At 43.4% G+C, this 24,087-nt stretch overlaps 1 protein-coding gene across 3 annotated transcripts in view; it reads left to right on the top strand.

The window, feature by feature from the left end:
* Window positions 1–24,082, top strand: part of LOC109988989 (glutamate receptor ionotropic, kainate 5-like) — a 176,628-nt gene extending 152,546 nt beyond the window's left edge. For 2 of the 3 annotated variants that reach the window (XM_065948216.1, XM_065948215.1), the window contains exons 15-21: window positions 8,905–9,014; window positions 9,291–9,464; window positions 12,168–12,333; window positions 13,461–13,686; window positions 17,757–17,885; window positions 20,844–21,064; window positions 22,639–24,082. In XM_065948216.1, the coding sequence (XP_065804288.1) occupies window positions 8,905–9,014; window positions 9,291–9,464; window positions 12,168–12,333; window positions 13,461–13,686; window positions 17,757–17,885; window positions 20,844–21,064; window positions 22,639–23,388 (1,776 nt within the window). In that variant the 3' untranslated portion in view covers window positions 23,389–24,082. The remainder of the gene's footprint in view (window positions 1–8,904; window positions 9,015–9,290; window positions 9,465–12,167; window positions 12,334–13,460; window positions 13,687–17,756; window positions 17,886–20,843; window positions 21,065–22,638) is intronic. The other variant, XM_065948217.1, reaches the window with a different exon arrangement.
* The last annotated feature ends 5 nt before the right edge of the window (window positions 24,083–24,087 follow it).

The following is a 24,087-nucleotide window of genomic DNA, read 5'->3' as shown; positions in this document are numbered from 1 at the left end:
TTGAAAAATATTAGTTTTTCCACCTCTGAGGGAGGATCGGTGACTCTGCCTCCATGACTGGAATAAGAAACATGCACGCCGCTTGTCTGCACTTCCTATGAGTGTGACCGAGGCCGGCTCAGGTTGGATATTTTTGAACAGACTGCAAACAGGCCAGCAGGGACGTTTGTGTATTTGCATAGCAGACAGAGGAAGGACAGCATGTAAAGTGCAAATGCTGGGAAGTCACAAACAAGCGACAGATTACTTCTGTTTCCAAAGAGCAGAAAAGAATGAAACTCTGGACGGGTAATGTTTGTGTTCTGTGTCAGTGAACGCAACTTGAATAAATAAACTTAGCGTGTTTGAAAAAGGATGATGGACACATAATGAGAGAAATCTACCTGAGAATATGATGAAATCCAAACAAAATCTGTGCAAGAAGCTTTGTGAAGCTGCTTCAGTCACGACTGAATCCACTTCTAAACATTATTTCATTCTTTATGTCGAGAGTTTGAAACATGATAGGTGGACTTAACTCACACACATGATTTCATCTATTCCAGGAGCTTTTTCATCTAAAATCACGGAGGAGTCTTTTTCAGTTTTGCATCCCACATGATGTGAATGTGATGTAAACGTTGGTGATGAGCGAGCTCTTAGAAAGTCGTCCAAACGAGGCCGCTATAGCCTTGAAGCCACTGTGAATCACCTCAGTGCTGTATTTCCCATCATCAGACCTGCCTCTGTCTGCGTCAGATCACAGAGGGCTGCTCAGTATTGTTCTCTTGGCTTCTGCCATCCTGGATGTCGAGGAAGTCCCCACCGAAAATCCCTGTTAAGTCATGCTCGTCAAAATCCTCCTTTAAGGAGTCCAAACGAGGCTGCTAGCCTTGTAGATACTACGAACGATCTCTGTGCTTTAAAGAGGACATATTATCCCCCTTCTCCACCTTTTCAAACAGTCCCCCTGTGGTCAAAATATAACATGAATCAAGCACCAGAGGAGGTTTGTGACCCTGTATAAACCAGCTCTGTCACACAGCAAAATCAGTGAAAAGTGTTAATTTAACTCTTTTTGAAAAGTTGGTACCTTAACAATAACTAAGTGTTACTATTGACTCTTTTTGGAGTTAAAATTTAACACCAGGTAACACTGGCCAGTGTCACTTTTGCTCAACACTGCAATGTAGTGTTAGAAATTCACTCTTTCTATTAAAAGTGTTACCCCCATATTAACACTGTAAGGTGTAAACATTGCTTTAATGAATTACTAAAAAAAATACACAAACAAAAAGATCATGTCTGGGTAAAACACATTTATTTTAAAACATTGTAAATTTTGTACAAGCATACAGCAATATGAAACAATGTATGCTCTCTCATTTTCATTACAATATTACTTATCAGTCCTGGAAATGAGGCCTGGAATCTCACATGAGCCATCGGTGTTGAGTTGGACTGTCTTCAGTCTCCAAGCAAGACAACCTGTATTGGCCAATCTGTTCCTGCTCATGCATGCGCACACATACACACAAAGACACACCAAAGACACAGTAAAAAATACACACATCAAATATTTAGTTAATAATCTTATAGCACAACTGCATAAAGATAGCGTAGCAACATGCTGTGGGACAAGCTGTGAACAAGCAAGGCAGCGTACCAAACATGAACCATTCACTGTTTTACATCTTTCTGCTGTTTAACAGAAATAATTCTGGTTTTAGTCTTACTAACAGGAGATATCTTACCACTCACACAGCAAACTTAGCATACTTTTCTTAATAAACAGTTCATTGGGACAATATCTCTGAAATATTTCTCATAGCTATGGTCCTTGCCATCACATTTAATATTAAGCAAGATGAAATAATTGAGTAAGTAAGCTACTTAGGAGGAGAATAAGATGACTAGATATTGCAGCATAAAATAAGCTAACAGTGTTACAGTGGTTAATATTTGAAAAAGAGACCATACACAAAAAGAGTATCAATATCTATATTTGAACATAACGTTTGATTTTCTTACCGGCCAACGTCAGGCTAAATCCACAAGTCAACACAGTCTGCAGTCTTCATGACTTCTGGCGGTGTGTGTTCGATTATGGGGACAGGGCGGGATAAATAACACATTAAAAGTCACATCCAGCTTCAGAGTTCAGAGTGAAAAATGTAGTGACACTTACAGATTTGATTAATTGACAATTCATTTTTACACTCGATTTTGACTCTTTTTCAACTGAGAGTAAAGTTTCAGGGATTTGACTCCATCCGGAGTAGAATTAACTCTGCACTTGCTGAAATTTCACCAACACCAAAAGTTTGGTGTGTGTGTCTCTTTAAATGCAACGAGCCCCCTCTGAGTTTTCCCAGTAGACATCACTCCTCTGTAGAGAGAATAAAATGGCAGACCTGCTCAAAAATGTTGTTCTAGGCAAGGGGTGGAGTCCATGGGTGGAGATATCAGGGGAGGGGAGGGTTTTTTTTTTTTTAACCAGAATCCCACTGTGATGTCACAAGGAGAGCAAATTTGAAACGGAGCATTTTTCTCTGTGTTGTAAGACCACAAACAAAGGACTGGATGGGTTTATTTCACATTTTGTGGGTCGGTAGAGGCAACCCAAATATATGTTCAAAACACTACAAGTGGATTCTTCATTATGTGTACCCTTTAAGCTTCCAGGCTGAGTGCTAACTGAGCTAGTGGTGGTGAATTTTCCAGGATAACCCTCAGATTGCTTCCTCGACAATCAGAGTGAAATCTGACACTGTGTCTTTTATGTGTCCCTTGTCTCTAGTAAGCCAGAGAACATTTAGCTGCACCCTGATATTAAGCAGACACTGTGGCTCGTAACGCTTGGCTCAGTAAAACATCAATGTGGAGCTTTTAGACCTGTAATGATTAAACTCGGCGTCGGTGAGCAGCAGCTGGTCCGAGCAGTGTGAATGTGAATCTAATGACAATAAATGTTAATAAAACATTTATTTAATTAGTCGTTAAAACATAATGATGCGTCGCCTCCGAGTGCAGCCGATGATGTGCTGCAGAGAGATACTGTACATCTGCAGCTCATCAGTATTCACCTCCACCATCTGTCCTCTGTGTTTGATCCAGTCCGCTGTGATCCACTCCGCCATCACTCAGCTGTTTAATGTGAGGCCGTCCTCACACCGCAGAGCCTCATCTCCATCCTCTGAAGTGTTTACTTAAGGATTCAGCGGACTGAGAGGGAGCACATTTTAATCTTCAGAGCTGATTCAGGCGCACACAGAGAGCTGACAATCAAAGCAGAATCTGTAAAAAACATGGATGTAGTCGCTTGTTTGTTTCTGAAGAGGCGCCATGAAGCTCAGCGATCGCGGACGCCATATTGGAAGTGCTGACTTGAACTAACTTCCACCTAAGCTTAAGAGATGGAGTTGAGGTGTGCAGAATGAATATCTTAGTTGCTGAAACACGTCCATCTACCTCCTGTCAGCTAGATGGACATGTTAGCTGTCAGTTGAGCCTCCTGGAAAACCGAATTATACAGAATTCATAGCCTTAAAGGTCTGATCAGTAAGATGTGGAGTGAGTGAAATGATAGTGACCTTAAGACCTTAAGGTAACTGACCTTACTATATGATCAGACATTAAGGAAACATGCTATGTTGAAGTGCTGGCTTCTCTGACAACAATGCAGCAGCCAGTATGTCCTCCTTCTAACTTTAGATTCTGCTCCTGAATGCTCTGGATTTGTTTGGACCAGAGAAGGTAAGCGGTTTTAAGACACCCCCACACAGCCGTTTTGGACGCCCCTCAGTTTGCCAGATATGAGACCAGTTATCAGATCAAACCAACAGGTGTTGCAGCGATGGAAGTGGACAAGAGAAGTGGTTCAGATAGAAGTGATTGTACCCGACCTAAAAAGCCTCTGCATGTTTCTAATAAGCTCCACGAGCAGAAACGTGCTCAAACTAGGATCAATATTGGAGATGCTTTTGAAAAATGGAGAGATGTTAGAACACAGAAAGGTTTACAGACCGATGCAGAGCTGGCTAATGCACATGACAACCTGTGTGAGCATCGACTCTATAGAGGAGGGGGCGGGGGGAGACACTGTTCCTTTATTATAATCAAGGCCGGTGAGTTATTACAAATATCAGCCCCTGTGCATTTTTTACCAATAAAGAAAGGAGCCATAAACACAAAAACTCTTTTTGTTCCAGACTGCAGGCATGTTTATTTCTGCTGTAAAATTGACGCTTTATTCACACTCGAGGAACTGCTTCACTCTTCATAATTGGAGGTTTCACCACTTGGATCAGAGTGAAATCTGACGACATGGTCAGAAAAACAGAACATCCAGGTCCAGTATTGTAGCCAGTATGTCGTTAACTCAAAACTCTAAACTGCTCTGATCGAGAGCAGTACTGGTGAACATTATACACAGAATTACGCAGACCGACTAACTGAGCATGCAGAGGAGAGTTACACACACACACACACACACACACACACACACTCCCACACACACTCACAAGCTAAAGTCCTGTATTCAAAATGTTTCTGAAGCTAATGAACAAACATTTAAGCCAAAATAAACATCATGCACTCATTAAGCACAACAGTCCATTTCAGATTCATATTTGTTCTATAACATAAAATCCCTTTATTGTTGCAGCTGGGAAGGCTGGAGCTCATTTAAACTGATTATAAAGCGCTAAGAACTTTAGTTCATAACAACACATTAGTGTTTATTTATTGATTAACATATTGGATTTAAAGTCGGAGCCTTTTTATTCCTGTAGCAGATTCTCATCAAACATAAACTCAGTGTGCTTCATAAAATGGAATAGAAATATAAAGTAGTGTCAGATGATCGTAGATAAAGTCTGTTTGACTCTTAATGAGACCGTTATTTACTAAGTGAGCATCGTGCTGTATTAAAGAAGACTTAAAGGCACAGTATGTAAAATCCACCACCAGGGGGAACAAAAGAATAACAAAAACAATAACAAAAGATGACGCCGAGGCTAAAGGGGAATCATGGGAGTGATTCTCTCTGCCACTCCACCCTCGACCCCCGCCGGTGAAAATTTGCTCCGGGTTGACAGTAGTCATGACGACCGGGTGAAACCAACCTGAGGAAGAGAATATGTTTACAGACGAGCTAATGTATGTGTAATGAGTATAATTTACATGAAGTTTTTATCACACATACAACAGTACGGCAGCTTTCAGTAGCAGCCCACACTTTCTTATGCAGCTGTCTTTGATGTAACTTCTGGTGTTTCTATACAGCAACGATAAACATGTTTGGTCTGTCATGGCAGACAAGACATGCTACAACTATAAAATTACGGATTTCTCTGTCTTTGATAACTGTTTGAAATATTTGAGGTAATGTAAGTACTCAACAAAAAATTATATATAACATGGGCTTAGTCCATTTTTAATTCGTTTACATTTTTTATGTATACATTGTCATAAAATTCTACATATTTTACCTTTAACACTAGAGCTCAAGACCATAAAGTCATTAGGACAATGTTTACTGAGGGAATGAAAAAAAAACTCACGGCCCCCTGCTGGCCATTAGAGAGACTGCAGGTTGAAGACACTTCAGAATTGGTTTCACTTTTGAAAATCAAGAGTTTTGGTTTAACGCGTGTGTCGTTACTTCACTCATTGTTTAGAAGTTTACACCTCAAAAATGATGTCGCACATTTCTGCTCCGATCCGGTGTGGGAAATGGTTTAATCTGACGGCGTCCACGACAGGTTTGATGTTGTTTTTCCTCAGGACGATGCAGCTGTCAATCCACGAACAAGCCACGCACTTTCTTCTTTATTTATGGAAGCAACCCATATTGCTGAGACAGTTAATTCAGCTTTTTATTAGTTTGAATGTAATCTAATCTAATTAACACTCTGAATACACCACACACACACACACACACACATGCGCTCGTTTGATTTTGTGCAAGCTGTTGAACGTCACACAAACAAACAACATGTTTCTTTTTGTGACTCTCAAAGTACCTAAATAAAAGATACAATCATGTCTGGAGGTATAAAGCGCTTTATGCACATTGTTAAACACACACACACACACTCAACTTGGATCTAAATAGCTGGCGAGCACACTTAAAGATGCTAATCTGTTTAATTGCTCGGGCTGTTGACTCGTGCGCACACATTAGTGAGGCGGCGTTGTGTTTATCAGCAGCTCTGCCCTCTGGTGATCAGCTCGGTGAATTTATGTCTGCTGCTGCTGCCGCTCCCAATTCATTAGTGCTCGATATATTATCACTCCGCTGTTCCCTCCGTCACAGGCACAGGGAGCTATCACAGCACGTACAAGGACCTCTGACATCATCAGCAGCAGGGACAGGAAGTGACATCAGTATTATTAAGAAAACATGTGACGCTCTGCACAGAATGATTCAGGGTCTACATGAACTAAACCGATGTGGTAGATGATTGAACAGCAGACATAAAGGATTAACAAACATCAGAACAACAGGTGTTGGAGTGATTGAAGCGGGCAAGAGAACTGGTTCAGATAGAAGTGATGGTATTCTATAGGGGCGCTGGTGGCGCAGTGGTTAGTGCGCACGCCCCATGTATGGAAGCTGTAGTCTTCCAAGCGGGCGGCCCAGGTTCAAATCCAACCTGTGGCTCCTTTCCTGCGTGTCATTCCCTACTCTCTCTCTCTCTCTCTCTCTCTCTCTCTCTCCCTGATTTCCAACTCTATCCACTGTCCTATCTCTCAAATAAAGGCACAAATAGCCAAAAAAAATCATTAAAAAAAAGATGACCATTCTGGGGCACACACACACCTCATTTACAGAGGCTGTGGTGCTCCAAGCAGGCGACCTGGGTTCATGTCCAACTTGTGCCTCCTTTCCTGCATGTCATCCCCCCCCTCTCTCTCTCTCTCTCCCTAATTTCCAACTCTATCCACTGTCCTATCTCTACAGTAAAGGCCCAAAAAGCCCAAAAATACATCTTTAAAAAAAAAGAAAAAAAGATGGCTGTTCTTCTTTAAACGATGAAGGTCTAACACCCAAACATTGCTACCAATAAATATGAGACAGAATCCCGGAGTTTGCTTGCTGTTTTAATAAACACATAACTCTCCTATCTACATGTCTTAATAAATGTGCAAAGTCATTTTACTCTTCAATTTGAGTTTAAAAAAATGTTAAAGTAGTTTTAATCCCACAGAGGATACCTGCTGGTAAGGTAACACAGAGAATATCACAAACATGAGAGAGATGAGGATTCATTGTACGTCCCCGTTCTTATCTGCTGACTTCTCCTTCAGTCTGTTTTACGAGGTGTTCATTCTGAACTTTTGGTAGAAGACGGAGAGATCAGGTTTTATTCAGTGGTTTAAAACCGGCATGAATGAAAAAAAAAGAAACAGAGTTAAATGTCTCTTTAACGGCTTCAGTCATCTGCTGTGATAACGTCCAATCTGGGAGTTTTTCAATCCATTTATCTGGTTTGTGTAGTTTTATTTGAATCACAGGTCTACATGCTGAGAAAACGAGGCGAGCTGGAGAGGATGAAAGAGGGAAACTACACAAATCCAGAGTTTGCTCGTCTGTCAGTCTCAAAGTGTAGGTTGAGTTTTTACAGCCGGAGACGCTGACAGCTGTGACTGACAGGTGGTAATTTAGTCGACTGAGCTTTGATGTGAGTGATGATGTTTAAAGTGATCACAAGCAGAGGGCAGGGTCTTCATCTACAGATTCATATCACAGCACTGCTCATAACATGAGTTACATATGCTTCTTCTAAGGTCATAAAAATGTTTGTTAAACTAGTTTAGTTTAGTTTGTGCCCTCCCCTCATGACTTGCAGAAGATACATTTCCTTACTTATACTTTTATAGATTCATATTTGATATATGAATGAAATTGAACTCCTTAAAGGTGCAGTATATAGATAATCAAATCAAATAATGAATTAATCGAAGTTATTCGTTCTTTCAAAAAGAGGCGTTTTCTTTCTAGTCACAGTAATGACATGGAGAAGGAGTCTGCCCAGTCTGAGACCGAGACAAGCCAGAGTAAAAATGCTTTCAATTTGTGAAACTTTCAAAAAATGGTCTGGAGACCGATTTGGAGTACTACAACACTACTACCTCCCAAAAGGTACGAGGGTCAACCTGACCTTAACATCCAAATCTGATGAAGTCCTATAAGTGTCCAGCAGGTCTGAACCTGAGTCTGATTGTCTTCATAGGAGTCTGATTTCACTTTTTACTGCCTTTCTTTGTCATCAGATTTTAAACATAATCAGAGAAAGTCAAGTTTTAGTTGCTGCTGATTTTAAAGAGTTAGTCCTTCATGGCTGTGGATCTTTTTGCAGAGATTGTATCCCCTTCAGCGTCAAGATAGAATAACTGACTGCTGAGGTCAGTTTTGATGATGGTGGTCGTCAGATGTTGAGCACTCTTTGCCTCTTCACAATCAGCGGTCTTGTTCATCATTAAAATGCTGCAGGCTGCTGATGTTCAGAGATCAGTGAAGCCAGTCGAGTCCTTCCACAACAAACTGGGAAAACAGTTTCTGTTTTTTTGCTGGGGCTGTCAATTTTTTAACCCCCACCGCCTACGAGCGCCGGCCACAGACACAAAATATTTCCATTACTTCATATCACCGCATCACTTATGAGCTTAAAGCCAACAGCCTGTTGACAATCTGAAAGGACAAAAACAAAAGTCTCTTTACTTGATCGCGCCCGGCTCCTTTTGCCTCAACTCCTGTCTTCGTTTATTGAGATCAAGAGGGCATGATGGTCAAGTCACGCTGAGAGCGCCCTCTGCTGGATCAAACTGCAATCTACTTCAGACGGCCTGATGTGCTGATAGATTGAGTATTTTGAATTTGACCAAGTGTGTGTTTTGTCGGTATTGTGTGTGTTTCAGGGCCGTAAACCGGGTTACTTCTCCTTCCTGGATCCCTTCTCTCCGGCTGTCTGGCTGTTCATGCTGCTGGCGTACCTCGCCGTCAGCTGCGTCCTCTTCCTCGCCGCCAGGTAACACACCTGCCTCCGTGTGTGTGTGTGTGTGTGTGTGTGTGTGTGTGAAGAAATAGAGAGAGAGAGAGTGTGTGTGTGTGCAGCCAGTCAGTAGGGGGAGCTCTAAATGTTTTGACTTCACTTTTAGCAAGCTGTCATGTCGTCCATCTTAAATACAGTGTGAAGCTAACCTTGTCGATTTTTTTTGTTTTTTAATGTCATTTAAAAGTTATAAAAAGGTTCAAGTGTCAATGTAGAGTTGGTCTAAATAAGTGTGTATCTCTGCGCCCTCAGACTCAGCCCCTACGAGTGGTACAACCCTCACCCGTGCCTGCGGGAGCGGCGGGATGTCCTGGAGAATCAGTACACGTTGGGGAACAGTCTGTGGTTCCCAGTGGGCGGCTTCATGCAGCAGGGATCAGAGATCATGCCCCGCGCTCTGTCAACACGCTGCGTCAGCGGAGTCTGGTAGGTTTTTACACCGACACAGTCAGCTTGTGTTTAAGACTCTGAACAAAAGTGTCCTCTAAGTTTCTGTTTTGGTCCCTCCACCTGCATGTATGTATGCCTCAGTGCTAGGATCAATATTGGAGATGCTTCAGTGTCCACCACATGGCAACCTGCGTGAGCATGGACTCTTAGAGAGGAGGGGGTGGCTTGAGACAGCTCTCTACAATGTTCGCTTATTAATAAAGATAAAGAACAGTGGTTTGCTCTTCAATCAAGTGTTTGGGGGTAATAATCAGGGTATTTTATATCAGTTAGTTAAGCTGCAGTTGTTGAGGTTGCTAGTCGACAGGGGCGGTGTGGACCAGACCACCTGATTTCAGTTCGGCCTGAGTGGTCTACACAGGTTATGAAGGCGGACTCCTTAGGCTGCGTCCTTGAAAGGAGGCTATCTCCGAATTGAGATGCAGCAATACAGTCTAAAAGCTGAAGAAAGATATGTACACTGCCATCTAGTGGATAGGAGTTCAGTACTATTAACTAAAAATCAACACAGGCCGTCACAAAACATGAAGTTGTGATTCTCAGATGTTTCTCTTTCACCCAGTTTTTATCAGAATTTTGTTTTTTATCCTCGTATAGTCCTTAAGCTGTCAGGGGAGACATTTCATTGTCACCATAAACTAAAAAATGTGACGGTGTATCTCCTCCTCTCTGCTCAGTGCTGCTCTCTGTCCATCCCTCCCTCATCGGAAACATTAGGTGAACATGAACAGATGGTGAACTGGCTCTCAGGTGAAACTGTTGATGTCAGTTTCATTTCTCGTTTTCTTCCGCTCCTCTGCCTCCTCTGGTCCTCCTCTTTCCTCCTCTGCTCTCTCTCTCTCCTCTTTTCCTTCCCTCCCTCGTTCCCAGTAGCTGCTGTCAGACAGATGGTGGAGGGGGACTGGAGGGACTGGAGGGTTCATCAGCATCTTTTCTCTGACAGCCTTGCCAGGCTGATAAAAACTCATGATGGCTGCCGCTCAAACTGCACACACTGTTTCCTGAGTGGCTTGTTGGCGGGCGAGCCGGCCGGGCTTTAGTTCTCAGACAAACTCCAATAACACTTTAATTTGAGACAAGTGTGTTGAGCATTTTATGGAAAATAACAATATACATTTTCTTCAATAATGAGGCCAATAAGGCATCTACACAGACGGGCTGGTTTTATCCAAGCAGGAAACTCTGAGGAGACACGAAGACACTGCCTAAAACTGCAGTTCCTCGAGTGGCCACTTGAGGTTGGCTCCAAAAGTGAGTCAATCCCCACAGAGCCCCATGTAATAATGTCCAACCGTACAGAAGGCATGAACATGTTTATAGCCTTGTATCTCGATAGCTCATTTATTTATTCATTATTCTTCTCTCACAGCCGGATATCTGGGGCGTGATGTAAGAGAGTGTGTCTCTACCTGTTGGTGTCACAGTGGGATCACAGTCCGTATAAGTAACTCACCTGTTAGATGATATTCAGACTTAAAGTTAGGGACGTGATGGCTTTGAGTAACAGTAATAATCTGATTTGTATATTTACCTGCGGCTTTTGCTCTTGCCTTAGACGTGAGCAAACAAAGGAGCCCCTTACCTTTTTTAGGGCCTTTGTCTACTCTTTTCATTGTTTGAGCTGGCAGCACCTTTTATCTTTACAAAAACAACCAATGCAGTGCAGCATGTTTTCAGCGTGGGTGGACTCCTGTGGGCTCAGAAGACGTTTAGGTGCGGCGCACTTCGCAGCGTGAGCTGTAGAAGTATGCCGCCTCCAGTCTGTGACGCTTCCTAGTCTGCTCGCTCTCATTGGCTATTGTGGGTATTCTGTTGGAGGCAGCCCGATTGACACCAAACACTTCAGAATTATTTGGACAAATAATCGGGTGCGACGAGCCTCGAATTGAAAGAGTACGCTCTACACCTGCTCATTTTCTGATCGCAGGTGTCTTGAGACAAAAATCTGTTATGGATTGGCGCTATACGAACAAGGATTGGTTGATTGAGCTACAATCTAATTTAGTTGGAAACATGATGGTCAACTAGCTCCTGAGCAAGCTAATGAGCTATCCACAGACTGTATGACCTTGATAAGCTCCACCCTCTGTCCATATATGGTCATTCATGGCACTAAAAACCTTTGATGGCGGTGGCCGTAATGCCAAACCCAAAGCTTCAACAGGCCTTTAGTAGGAGCCAAAACGGGCTTTATATTATATACACTGAACCCTGGGTAGAGCAGTGCATAAAGCCAAGGCTCCAGGTAATTGGAGTCAGGTGTGTGTTTTGTAGTGTTACGTTTATTTTAGTCTGATATTAATGTTCCATCAAATCACAACCAGGACTTTACAAAGAATAATCAGGAAAATGACAGGAGCCCTAACTCTATTTATTTTGAGTTTAATTTCTCTCTCTCTTTTCTTCTCCTCCATTTCCCTCTCTGTTTGCCTCCCTCTCCTCATAATTCCCTTGCTCATCACTTCTGTCTCATTTCCCCTGCGGCGGAGGAGTCCCGCTCTCTCTGCTGCCGACAGAGTTCATGTTTAGGTTGATGATTTTTACCTAAAAATCCTGACGTTTCCTGCAGAGCGCTCCATCTGTCTGCCTCCTGCCTCCTGCTCACAGCTCCTCATGGAGGGAGTGAGCTTTGAAAGTTTCTCAGGGTAAATAAAGGTTAAAGCTGTTCTCTCCTCTCAGGTGGGCCTTCACCCTCATCATCATCTCGTCCTACACGGCCAACCTGGCGGCCTTCCTCACCGTCCAGAGGATGGAGGCCCCTATCGAGTCTCCGGATGACCTGGCTGACCAGACTAACATCCAGTACGGGACGATCCACGGAGGGTCCACCATGACCTTCTTCATGGTGAGACTTGTAACAAATGCAGTTTTTCATGGAGCCCTTAAAGAGACATGGACTGAAAACATTAATATAATCCATTTATGTTTTGCACCGGAAACATGGGCTCACATGAAGGTTTTGTGTGTTCACAAGAACGTTTTAAGAGCTTGTGAGGAAGTTTAACGTATGTACCAGTGTGTGCATGTGAAGCTCTTTGAGATCTCTCCGCCTACAGAGATGGCCAAAGACCGTTTAGCTCATCTTATGAGACAGAACGGCAGAAACTGTCAGGTGCACATTACATATTTTCTAGTGATCGTATGAAACTTTCTGCTGCACAAGAAAATATTCTCGTCAGCATGGGAAACCTTTTTTTTTTTTTGCCTGTGTCCCCAGAAGGTCTCAGTGGTAAATAGAACGACAGCAAAGTACTTGAAGCAGAAATACCAAACACAGTATCGCTGTCTAGTTGTGTCCCTGAAATAAAGAGCATCTCAGAAACTCATAAATCATACAAATCTAAATCTCCTTAAAGATGACAGCAATGATTCCATCAAAAACATTAATAAGACTTTACTCCAATCCCATCCTGCATCTTATCATGTCTAGCAAGGTGTAAATGTTGTGATTTTCCAAGGATGGAGCGTTCTATTTACCTCAGAAGTCAGATGTAGGAGCCGGGAATGACCCCTGAGTTCACCGCATTCCAGTTAAAAGTTGGTAACAAAGTTTTTATTTTTAGCTAATACCTAGCGATAGCAACACACCTTTGCTATAGTCTGTGTGCAGAAGCTTGCACAATACTATCATTGTGATTGATTTAATTACACGAAAGTCTAAGTTGCTAATAAACACTTTAATGTACAGCTTATACTTTACTGTTGAATCACCGAGCAGCCATCATGGATTTTGAGCCAGAGTTGCAGGGTTGGAGTTTTTCGACTTCAGGGGAACGCACCACAAGCCCTCTAAAAAATGTGATTTCACAGTAGAATAAGATAATAATAATCACTAAACAAACTTTGTGCTGGAAACCATTGAGCTGTAAAAACGTATATACAATTTAAGTAAACTATCTTTTAACGTGTGTCTCTGGTGTCAGTGGTTATGAAAAGCCTCTCCTCCACCCCTTTCCTCTCCTCCACCCCCAGAACTCGCGGTACCAGACGTACCAGCGGATGTGGAACTACATGTACTCCAAGCAGCCCAGCGTGTTCGTGAAGAGTACCGAGGAGGGCATCGCCCGCGTCCTCAACTCCAAGTACGCCTTCCTGATGGAGAGCACCATGAACGAGTACTACCGCAGCCTGAACTGCAACCTGACGCAGATCGGAGGGCTGCTTGACACCAAAGGATACGGCATCGGCATGCCTCTGGGTGAGTTAGGCTATTTTCTAAAACGTATATTCTGATAAGATGACCGCAAAGGTTAAAAAAATCTGCAGCCAGAGAAGTAATGTTGTCACACACTAAGAGTAAAACTATAACTCCGTCAATGGCAAAAACAAAGAGAATCTGCTGGAACAACTCCAAGACCTGTTATCCATTTAGTGGCTGAAGTATAGAGAAATAGGTCCCAGCTTTATAGGAAGACTATATGTGACTTTCAGAGCAGAAACGCAAACTTTCTCTTCAGACACGCCTCCTTCATCCCTCAGCTCCCCTCCACACTTGCCCCGCCCCGTGTTCCCTGTTTCACCAGCGTGTGTCTGTGAGACGGAGAGAGGCCGACATGTGTTGATAGGATGTCGGTTTCAGGTTGATTAGATTGTTTTGTTTTCCTTTTTTCTTGTTACAAAGCCTGTTTCTCTTTACAGGCCTAAGAAAATCTTTCCTTGGGTTTCTACTTTTTTCGAAATCCAGCACCTACTGAGGGGTGTGGGGAGCCTCTGAGTGAAACATAAAAGAAGCTGAAGGAAGTGTCGTCCCGTCTGTGTGAACAGAACATACAGAATGTGCATATAAAGCCTTTTAAGATACCACAATCACCTTTTGTTTCTACGTGTGTGAGAGAAAATAAGAGTCTCACAATTTGGCACAATTTAGTAAAGGCCAATCAGATGGCAGGTTTTCATCAAGAGCATAAACTGAACTATTCTGCTACTTTGTGTATCCTCTCTCCTTGGTTTATTTGCAGTGTTTCTGTGTGTAGTCAACTGTCACATCACATATTGTCCGCGATATATTGAGGCTGTGTTACAGTCCACCCGGCTCCTCGTGTGTCGGTTCAGTTTCAGCAGTTAACCGGGTCAGAGTCTCTGCGCAGCTGCTCCTCCTGCTAAATTAAATCCATCCTGAGTCCAATTAGGCGTCGGCCTGCTCTTGCCGGTGTCTGGCCTGGCCTCGCCGTCCGCCTCAGATTTGTTTCTGGTGATAAGTGTTAGCGTATAGATTAGCATGGTTAATGGGGGGAAGGGAGGAACAGATGTGGAGAGCGGAGAGAGAACAGCAAGAGGACGGAGAGGGAGAAATAAGATTAGTTTTTTGGGGGGGAATCAGCCTGTCAGTCAACCTGCCTGTTAAGTAATTACAATAAAATCAGCAGAATCATTCAGGTGCACCCTGATCCACGCCGTCTCTCATGTTAACCGCGCTGACTGACAGTGAGCGATTAGCATCAGCAAGAAAGTCTGAATATGAGAACCCACAGCTGCTCTAAAGACAGTTTGATGTTAGGTTTGGAGTGGTTAATTTTACATAAAACGATGCAACACAAAGAAACAAAACACTTTCTGATTAATTGTACGGAAGAGGATTAGAGGATTATGCACTTCAAGGAAAGAAGTCAAAATGTCAAGAATAAAGTCGAGAGTGTTGTTCTAGAGTCGATGCTCACGCAGGTTGCCATGTGGTGGACACTGAAGCTTCAGTGTTTAGCCAGCTCTGCATCGGTCTGTAAACCGTTCTGCGTTCTAACCTCTCTCCAGTATTCTGCTTTTTTCTTGAACTGCATATTGAAAAACAAATCTTCCTCCTCTCACTTTTTATTTCTCATGTCTGGCCCAAATCTCCCTCTGATATAGTGTCATTCTGTATTATGTAAATGCTGTAAATACTGTCACATACTTATAGGAAAGAACAGCATGTAAGCCAAACTGTTTCTGATCTTGGCGGGAACAGGATCTCTGATATGTGACCCATACCTGTAAATAAATCTTATCTGAAGTGAATCATTGTCTTGGAAACTTTCCAGATGAGGTATTTGACTTCCAAAGAGAAAGTGCATTTATGAATTTATATCGGCGCAAAAAGAAAAGGTAGTCAGGAGGTGACGATGAATCATTTGGTATCTGTAAAATATGGAGGATCTAACGAGTAAAAGTGTCATCACTTTGTCACGGGCTTATCTCGCTGCTGTCCGTCACCCTGTGAAAGTCATCCTCACTTTTTAATGGAATAAGAAAGAAGATGAATGGAGAAGAGGACGGGGACAAAGTCGGGGTGAAAGCTTCATAATTTACAGCTGCAGACGACCAAAAAAATGACTGACGGGTATGAATGAAATATAAAAACGACTCAGAGATTACCTTCGAGATCGATCCTCTCTCTGTTAGTTTAAAGGGTAGCAGTGTATGTTATATTAACATCCTACCTTTTTCTTTGTATTTTATCAGGTTGTTACATTTCATGTTTTCACGTTTCATCTTTATTTCACTCATCCTGACACATTTACACATTGTTTTATTTAATAAACAAGAATACAGACTTAAAGGAAGTCCAGTAAAGACAGAGGAGGATGGAGGAAAAAACAGAAAGCTGAGGGGGTCCTTCAGTGTCTTCATTTGAATTAATTTATTTACATTTTATTATTCCTCTCGATCTGCTTCCTTTACCCAGTTAACCAGGTTTCTCATGTATTCCTCTTCTCTGTTTCTCCGCCTATAAGTTCTTCTTTCCATCACTGTTGGTAGGAATCTCATAAATTCATTCAACTTCTCATTGTGGATATATCATTTTAAAACTATCAACCATCTTATGGGGCGGCGATAGCCCGTTGTTATGATACGAGAAGACCATTTTCACACTGCTGTCGGTCACCACTCGTATTATAGGTAACCTACTAATGAAGAATAATGTCTGATAAAACGTTTTAAAAATGGTGCTGGTGTTGTCAGCCCTTGGTCTTCTCGTGGAAAAAGAAAAGGCGGAGGCGACAAATAAGGAGAAACCGCACTAATGGGTGAAAGCATGGATACTACAGCGGCTTCCTCACGGGACTTTCCTGAACCTGTGAGGAGAGGTGAAGATAAATGAAACCTCCCAACAGCCAATCAGAGAGATCCCTCTCACCAACCGCGCTGACCGACACCGATTTAACATGTCGAATCAGCCAAAAAAAGACAGACAGGTTGTGACAGAGCCGGACACAATGCAAAAACTTGAACGACGACCACTCACTTGACGGTCCAACTAGGACGATCTCCTTGGTGTGTCAGGGTCTTTAGACGCCTCATAGCAGCAGATCAATATCTGGAGAGGAGCCAAGTGTATGTTGTGAGCTGAAAAGGAAAATAGGATTTACTGAGGTTGAAGAAATGTAGATGTCTGACATTTACACCAGGTAATGTCTTCTTCCTACAGAAAATGAGCAACGTTGTTAACATGAAAAGACACGATGCTGCTGCTGCATAAAGTCAAACTTTATAATTCCCCTTGCCCATTCACAGAAGTCTGTATTTATTTTGGAATAAAGCAGAACAAAGACCTCAGGTGTGAAGCGAGATTCAAAACAACAGCAGGCTTCTATAATTTGTCTGAAAGAAGCACCTGCCGCGTCGTCTCTTTCTGGACTCTCTCAGTATTTCTCAGTTTATCAGCACATCTGCTCCCTGAAAGGAAAAGTCGATATAAAAACCCACGGAGCTGCAGAGAACAGGCTGTGTGTGTTATTTTAAGCCCAACATGTTGAACAAAAGCTGAGGTGAGCAGGTGAGCTCCGGGTGCCTTTTTTCTCCCATGGAAACACAGCTCAGTTCAGTTCAGTTTATTGCCATTTGTAGCATGAAAACCACATTGGAAAACATTTGCAAGAGGTAGACAGTACAATTGGACACAGGACAATGAGTTTAAAAAACAGGCAAGACACTGAACACAGGAGCTGAATGAGCGGCATGCAGAGATGTTTCAGAAAGGTGCGCTAACAAAATATGAATAGAGAGAAAATTCTAACTATTCCTGCAGTCAAACATTCTGACCTTGGCTGAAGCTTTTCTTCAAAAGCACCTCTTTAGAAATATGGCTCCATTTATGTGTATGTTTTGATCCATCTCTTGAGACATGGAACTCATCGATTGGACGGTTCTGTCCTCTTGCACCTTCACTTTACTCTAGCAAGAAGGAACCAGACGGGTTGTTGTATTTGATTCATGTTTGTTTTGTCAGATGTGAGCCTCAGTCTGTTTTTCAGAGAGACGCTGAATGACTCTGCGTTTGTGGTGTCTCTGCAGGCTCTCCGTTCAGAGACGAGATCACTCTGGGGATCTTACAGCTGCAGGAGAACAACAGGCTGGAGATCCTGAAGAGACGCTGGTGGGAGGGAGGACAGTGTCCCAAAGAGGAGGACCACCGGGCCAAAGGTGGGTGACACAAACAGCTGACCCTGTTTACAGATCTTCATAATGAGGGCACAGATTGGAGAATGGTAAATGGACTTGAGTTTGTATTTATTTTTCTTCTGACTACTCAAAGCACTTTAACACCAACCTATACACATTTGCACGCCGCCATCGAAATAGTTAAGAGATGGCTGACTCTACCACTGAGCCCCACCCGCCAGATTATAGACCAGAGTCACACAGCCGCCATTTTCAAGTGAAGTCACGCTCAGGGAAGGAAGTTTGAGAAGTGTGGAAATGACAAAATGCACACGAAACTTGCACAAACAAATCACGATGAGCCCTAAAAAGGGTCCAAAACCGACTATGGTTAAAATGTTTTGTCAAAGCAACTTCCCGCCACTAGATGGGGCAAAAGCTCGCACTCATGCACTTTCTCTTCCTGCTCCACTTCCTGGATGTAAACTAGCACAGTGGACAGGCCGCTTGACCCCAAACTGTGTAGAGCGGTTTGGCAGTATGTTACAGGAAATTTGACAGGGGCTGGGAGGAGGTTCTGACTTGAGCCCGGGGCCACAGAGGCTCCTTGAGGACCCGCTTGGCACCATCGCCACAAACAATCCAGCATCAGCACTAATGGCCCCGCCTGCCCTGCCTTGCAGCTCCCTTTAGGTGTGCAGCCACATGAGGATCTGTCAGGAGTGAGGTTGTTGTACTATCAACATTTGAAACTACTGTTAAAAGGTGGGAAAGTTCCATATTGTTGCTTTAACCTGCAAGAAGGACTGAATGCTGGTGGGGTTAGCGCCGCTAACGTTAGCCATGGCAAACCAGTTTGACATTGTTCACCAGCACACACTGTGATCCCGTCCCGTGTTTAGCCGTGTTAAATACATTGTGTTCAATTTACAGGCGGAGGAACATTATGTGGTGTGCCAAAGTAGTGCTAAAGGGAAGTGGCTTGGTAGCGGAAAAGAAACATTTACCTCGACATTGATATTTTTGCTCAGTTTTCCTTAACATTAGGTACATTTCGTGGTAAATCACCCCCCGTCTCGTTCAGTGCAGGAGCTCCGGTTGGTTTCTCCTGAAAGTGGCCGAGCTGACTCTAGCTAATAAACCTACTATCCACAAGTACCTCATACAACCCCAAATACACAACTATCCGTTTAATATTTGTGTTTAATCAACAGAGAAATTAGTCTCTAGGAACATCCCTGAACTGATGATAGTGCTTCAGAAGAAGTCAAATGTTTCTGCTAAATTTAAACGCGATCCAGAGATTTTACCCCAAATATGAATCACCAACAGATGCAACAATGACACAAAGCTATAATAATCAATCAGTTCTAATCAAATGAATCATTTTTCATGCTGTCATTCTTGAGCTGTTTAATGTTTGAGGTGTAAAAATCACAGCCAACAGAACCGCCCTCGCCATCCTCCGACACATTCTGTTCCAACGTCTCGGCCTGGGCCTCATTTGTGTCCCCTCATCGATCACATCCCTGACTTTTTCCTTCAGTGTTTCCAGTATTGACCCGTGTTCGTTTTTCTTCCCGTGTGTAACGAGATGAGACGGTTTCTGTTCATCGACTGTCTCGCTGCAATCATGTTTTTAAGGAGACGATCATTATGGGAATGTGAGTCCTGTCTGAGTATTGATCAGCTACTCTCTGTCATCCATTCCTACAGCTTTTTCTCATTCCCAGAGTGAGGGGGAAACAAGGTCACACAGCAGTGTGTGTGTGTGTGTGTGTGTGTGTGTGTGTGTGTGTGTGTGTGTGTGTGTGTGTGTGTGTGTGTGTGTGTGTGTGTGTGTGTGTGTGTGTGTGCTTAAGTATTAGTGCCTGGGAAAATCAAGCCATTAAGATCCTGTTAAGACCCATTAAGGCTAATCAAGTGTCTCTTTGTTGCTGATTGTGCAGTGTACTCAGTGGCTTTTTTTTGTTTAGTCAGTGTTTGTGTGTGTGCGCGTGTATGTGTGTGTGTGTGTGTGTGTGTGTGTGTGTGTGTGTGTGTGTGTGTGTGTGTGTGTGTGTGTGTGTGTGTGTGTGTGTGTGTGTGTGTGTGTGTTCCTCTAAAGCCTAACTGTCCTCACAGAGAAAGAAAAGTGCTGTAATGGAGGCGTTTTCGTCCTTTCACTGAACTAGTTCTATAATTTGGGAGCAGGGGGTTCACTCGTGTTGTTGTTAGGAGCTCAGTTATTACCATCCAGTGGATGTTAGGCAGAATTTTGTTGTTTTGTTTATATAACTTTCTGAAGTAACAGTAAACATGTGAAGAATCCACACCGGGACAGATCTCGTCATTCATATCCAATCATAAAGTGTATAAAACATGGACATAGTGTCTGTGACGTCGTCCATTGGTTACTGATAAAGGCAAACGATGGATATGGCCTTATTGGAACTTCAATCAACCTAACAGGAGCCCCAATGCGTCCATCTGTCAGTCAACACGACCAAACTCCTAATTGGCTCTCTGATTGGTCCACTGACCACCAATCAGAAAGCTCCCTCTCATAGTATATATAGCATCATAGTATTGTTGCTGGGCTACTTCTGGTTAGACAAACATTCACAGGTGTCAAGTCTTTGATGCTGGGAAATTGTGACCTAAAGTCATTATACACGACTATAAAAAAAGTCCCATCTCCTGTTAAGTTTTTACCAATAAAGAAATGAGCTATAGAGACCAAACGGTGTTTTTGAAGCAGCCTGTAAACGTCTTTATTTCTGCTGTAAAGTCCAACATTTTGACATGGGGCTCAATGGTGACTGACTCACTGTTGGAGAAATTCTCCAGTGGACACTTTTTTTCACACAGTCTTGGCATGGAGAGTTTGTTGCTTGATTATGCATCAAGAAAAGTTTTTGTTAGCATTGTTATAATCAGTGTATATAAAGAAATGTGTTTAACAGATATGATTCATTAAAGCTCCTCTCTGCGTTCTTGTGTGTCTTTCTTGTGTTTCAGGTCTCGGTATGGAGAACATCGGTGGGATTTTCGTGGTGCTGATCTGCGGCCTCATCATCGCCGTCTTTGTGGCCATCATGGAGTTTGTGTGGTCGACGCGGCGCACTGCAGAGACGGACGAGGTAAACCTTCATCATCACCCTCCTACTCCTCCTCCTCTTCCTCTCTCGTCCTCCTCCTCCTGCCCCGCCCCCGGCCTCAGCATCAGCTCAAACTCCTCAGTAGGTCATCCGCCTGTGTGTGTGTGTGTGTGTGTCTGTGTGTTGATCAGAATGTGCTTTATTGAAATGGTCATACAATTTTCCACCAGCTTATTAACTCCTGACATTAGGTAAATGATTGTGGGACAACTAGATGCGTGCAGAGATCCAAACAAATACTTTATTATGCTACTAAAGCAAAGTTTTCAGGTATCAGTTTTCAAGTGTCAGTACTTTATGGAGATAGAATTGTCTCAAAAAGATTTGTACATATCGAAATGATATGTTTAAATATGCATACAAGTACAAATATACAAATATAAAACATAACATACAAATAAATTAACTAATTTGTATAAATAAACGTTTATTTGTAAATATATTTTCGAGATTTGAAAATAAATATGCTTGACTTTGTGTGTGGATTCTGTATTTGTGGATCGCTTTTGGGCTTTTGTCTCGATGACGTTATTTTGAGACATTATTACCGCACACTGCCATCCACAAATAAATACCCCTGAATTTGAATGCGAATACACTAATACACCCTCCCCTGAACAACCAGTAGATGGCAATGTTGTGCAGCCACCGCTGGTTATGGTTATGGTTAGGTATTTGGCAGACACTTTTATCCAAATTTACCGTCTATGACTGCTGCAGGATCAACAACATGGAAGGGTTAGGGTTAGGACAGTGGACTAACTGGATGGGTAAGTAATAACTAGTGATAACTGTTTCTTGTGGGTTGTAGTGCCATTTTGTTTTATCTACTAGACAGTATACATGAGTCCACTTAGCCAGTGTACAGACAGATGTCACTGCACAACACTTCCATCTACTGGTTGTTCAGAGGAGGGTGTATTCGCATTTGAATTTGGGGGTATTCATTTGTGGATGGCAGTGTGCGGTACGAATGTCTCAAAATAACGTCATCGAGAGAAAAGCCCAAAAGAGATCCACAAATGCAGAATCCACACACAAAGTCAAGCATATTTATTTTAAAATCTCGAAAATATATTTACAAATACACGTTTATTTATACAAATTAGTTAATTTATTTGTATGTCACGTTTTATATTTGTATATTTGTATTTGTATATTTATAAATGTATGCATATTTATACATATCATTTCGATATGTATTAATCATTGGTTCATTGAATTGGGATAATAATTGGTTATTTGTATTTTGAATCATTGCTTGCTGCTTTCTGAACATTAAGACTGATACACTCTGTAATCTATGAGATATGAACTCATAGAAAATATGATTTTCTTGGAGTATCCTTTAGTGAAGTTAATGGCACATGACAGAGATGATATGAAAGACATTGACACACTGACCATGTACGAGTAGCTCGACTGATTTTTATTTGATCATGCGTCGTTTGTTGTGCAGTGTACAGGTAAGCACTGCTCCCGACAAGTTGGATGAATTTGCAGCATGTTGTCTGACCACGACAACAGCGATGTCGTATTTCAACGTTCATCTTCTATCTCTGTAGCCATCCGTTCCTCACATCTCTCTCTCTCTCTCTCTCTCTCTCTCTCTCTCTCTCTCTCTCTCTCTCTCTCTCTCTCTCTTTCTCACTCAGGTGTCTGTCTGTCAGGAGATGCTCACAGAGTTTAGAAACGCCGTCTCCTGTAAGAAGAGTTCTCGTTCTCGCCGCCGCCGCCCTCTGAGCAGCGCCGGGGGCGGAGTTCTACGTCATCCGTCCCGTCTGGCTCTTGCCGCCCCTCGCCCAATCCGTCTGGTCCGTGACATGCGTCTGAGCAACGGCAAACTGTACAGCGGTGCTGGTCCTCTGACGGGGGGCCCGCCGGGGCTGGGACTTGGAGGAGGTCATGACTTGGGCCCGGGGCCACAGAGGCTCCTGGAGGACCCGCTTGGCGCCAACGCCACAAACAATCCAGCATCAGCCCTGGTGGCCCCGCCTGCCCTGCCCCGCAGCTTCCTTCAGGGGTGCAGCCACGTGAGGATCTGTCAGGAGTGTCGGCGGATTCAGAGCCTACGACCAGCCACACTGACCCCTCCCCCTCCTCCTCCTCCCTCCTCTTCCTCCTCAGCCTCCTCCTGCTCCAGGGTCCCTCAGTCAGGCCCGACGCCAGGTCACCACCGCCACAACCCCCACCACCTTCTCCACTACCATCATGGCTCCATGTCTCTGCCCCGCCTCCCCCCGCCGCCTCCTCCAATCCCAGCAGACAGAGCCGACAGTGACGGGGGAGGGGGGGCAGGGAGTCCACGACGAACCAACACCAAACCACCACCACCGCCTCGGCCGCTGCCCCCTCCAAAGACGCCAACACGCCCACCAACAGACTTACTGGGAGGGCACGACTGAGTGTAAAGGCGAGCTGGATCAGTCTAAACTTTACCCAGCGGGGGGTTGAAACCTTTATAACCTGTTTTCAGGGTCATTCATAAACAACCTTGCCGCAGTGGATCATACCAACAACCTTTCAGAGGGGAGGACGGATCAAACCATTCCGAATCAAACATTGAATTTTGGAAAAAACAAGCCGACATTTTCAGAGTGTTTGGATCAGACGGGCTTCAGACGATGGACAGGAAGTGACTGCCAATAGACGCCATCCTGACACCTTGTTTGTCCCGCCTACAACCCTGCCTCCCCTTCCTGGCCAATCAGCTCGCTCCGTGCTGAGTGAGGAGGAGTCAGAGACACTGAGAGACGGATTGTTTATCAGCAATGATGTTTTACTGTTTGAATACTGAACCAGCTGTTTGTATAGCAGGAAATGTAAACACACACACACACACACACACACACACACACACACACACACACACACACACACACACACACACACACACACACACACAAACACACACACGGTAGCAGAGCAGCTGTACAGTAACCATCTGTCAATCATGTGGATGTCTCTGGAGTCAAAGGACAGGCTGTCGTTTTTATTCCAGTCAGTGGAGCTCAGTCTGTACACACCTACACCAACACACACACACACACACACACACACACACACACACACACACACACACACACACACACATTCACAGGTAA

Source organism: Labrus bergylta, chromosome 19, assembly GCF_963930695.1.
Source record: "Labrus bergylta chromosome 19, fLabBer1.1, whole genome shotgun sequence".
Taxonomy (NCBI): domain Eukaryota; kingdom Metazoa; phylum Chordata; class Actinopteri; order Labriformes; family Labridae; genus Labrus; species Labrus bergylta.
Note: the sequence above shows the minus strand (reverse complement) of the source record. Positions and strands in the feature narration are given on the sequence as shown.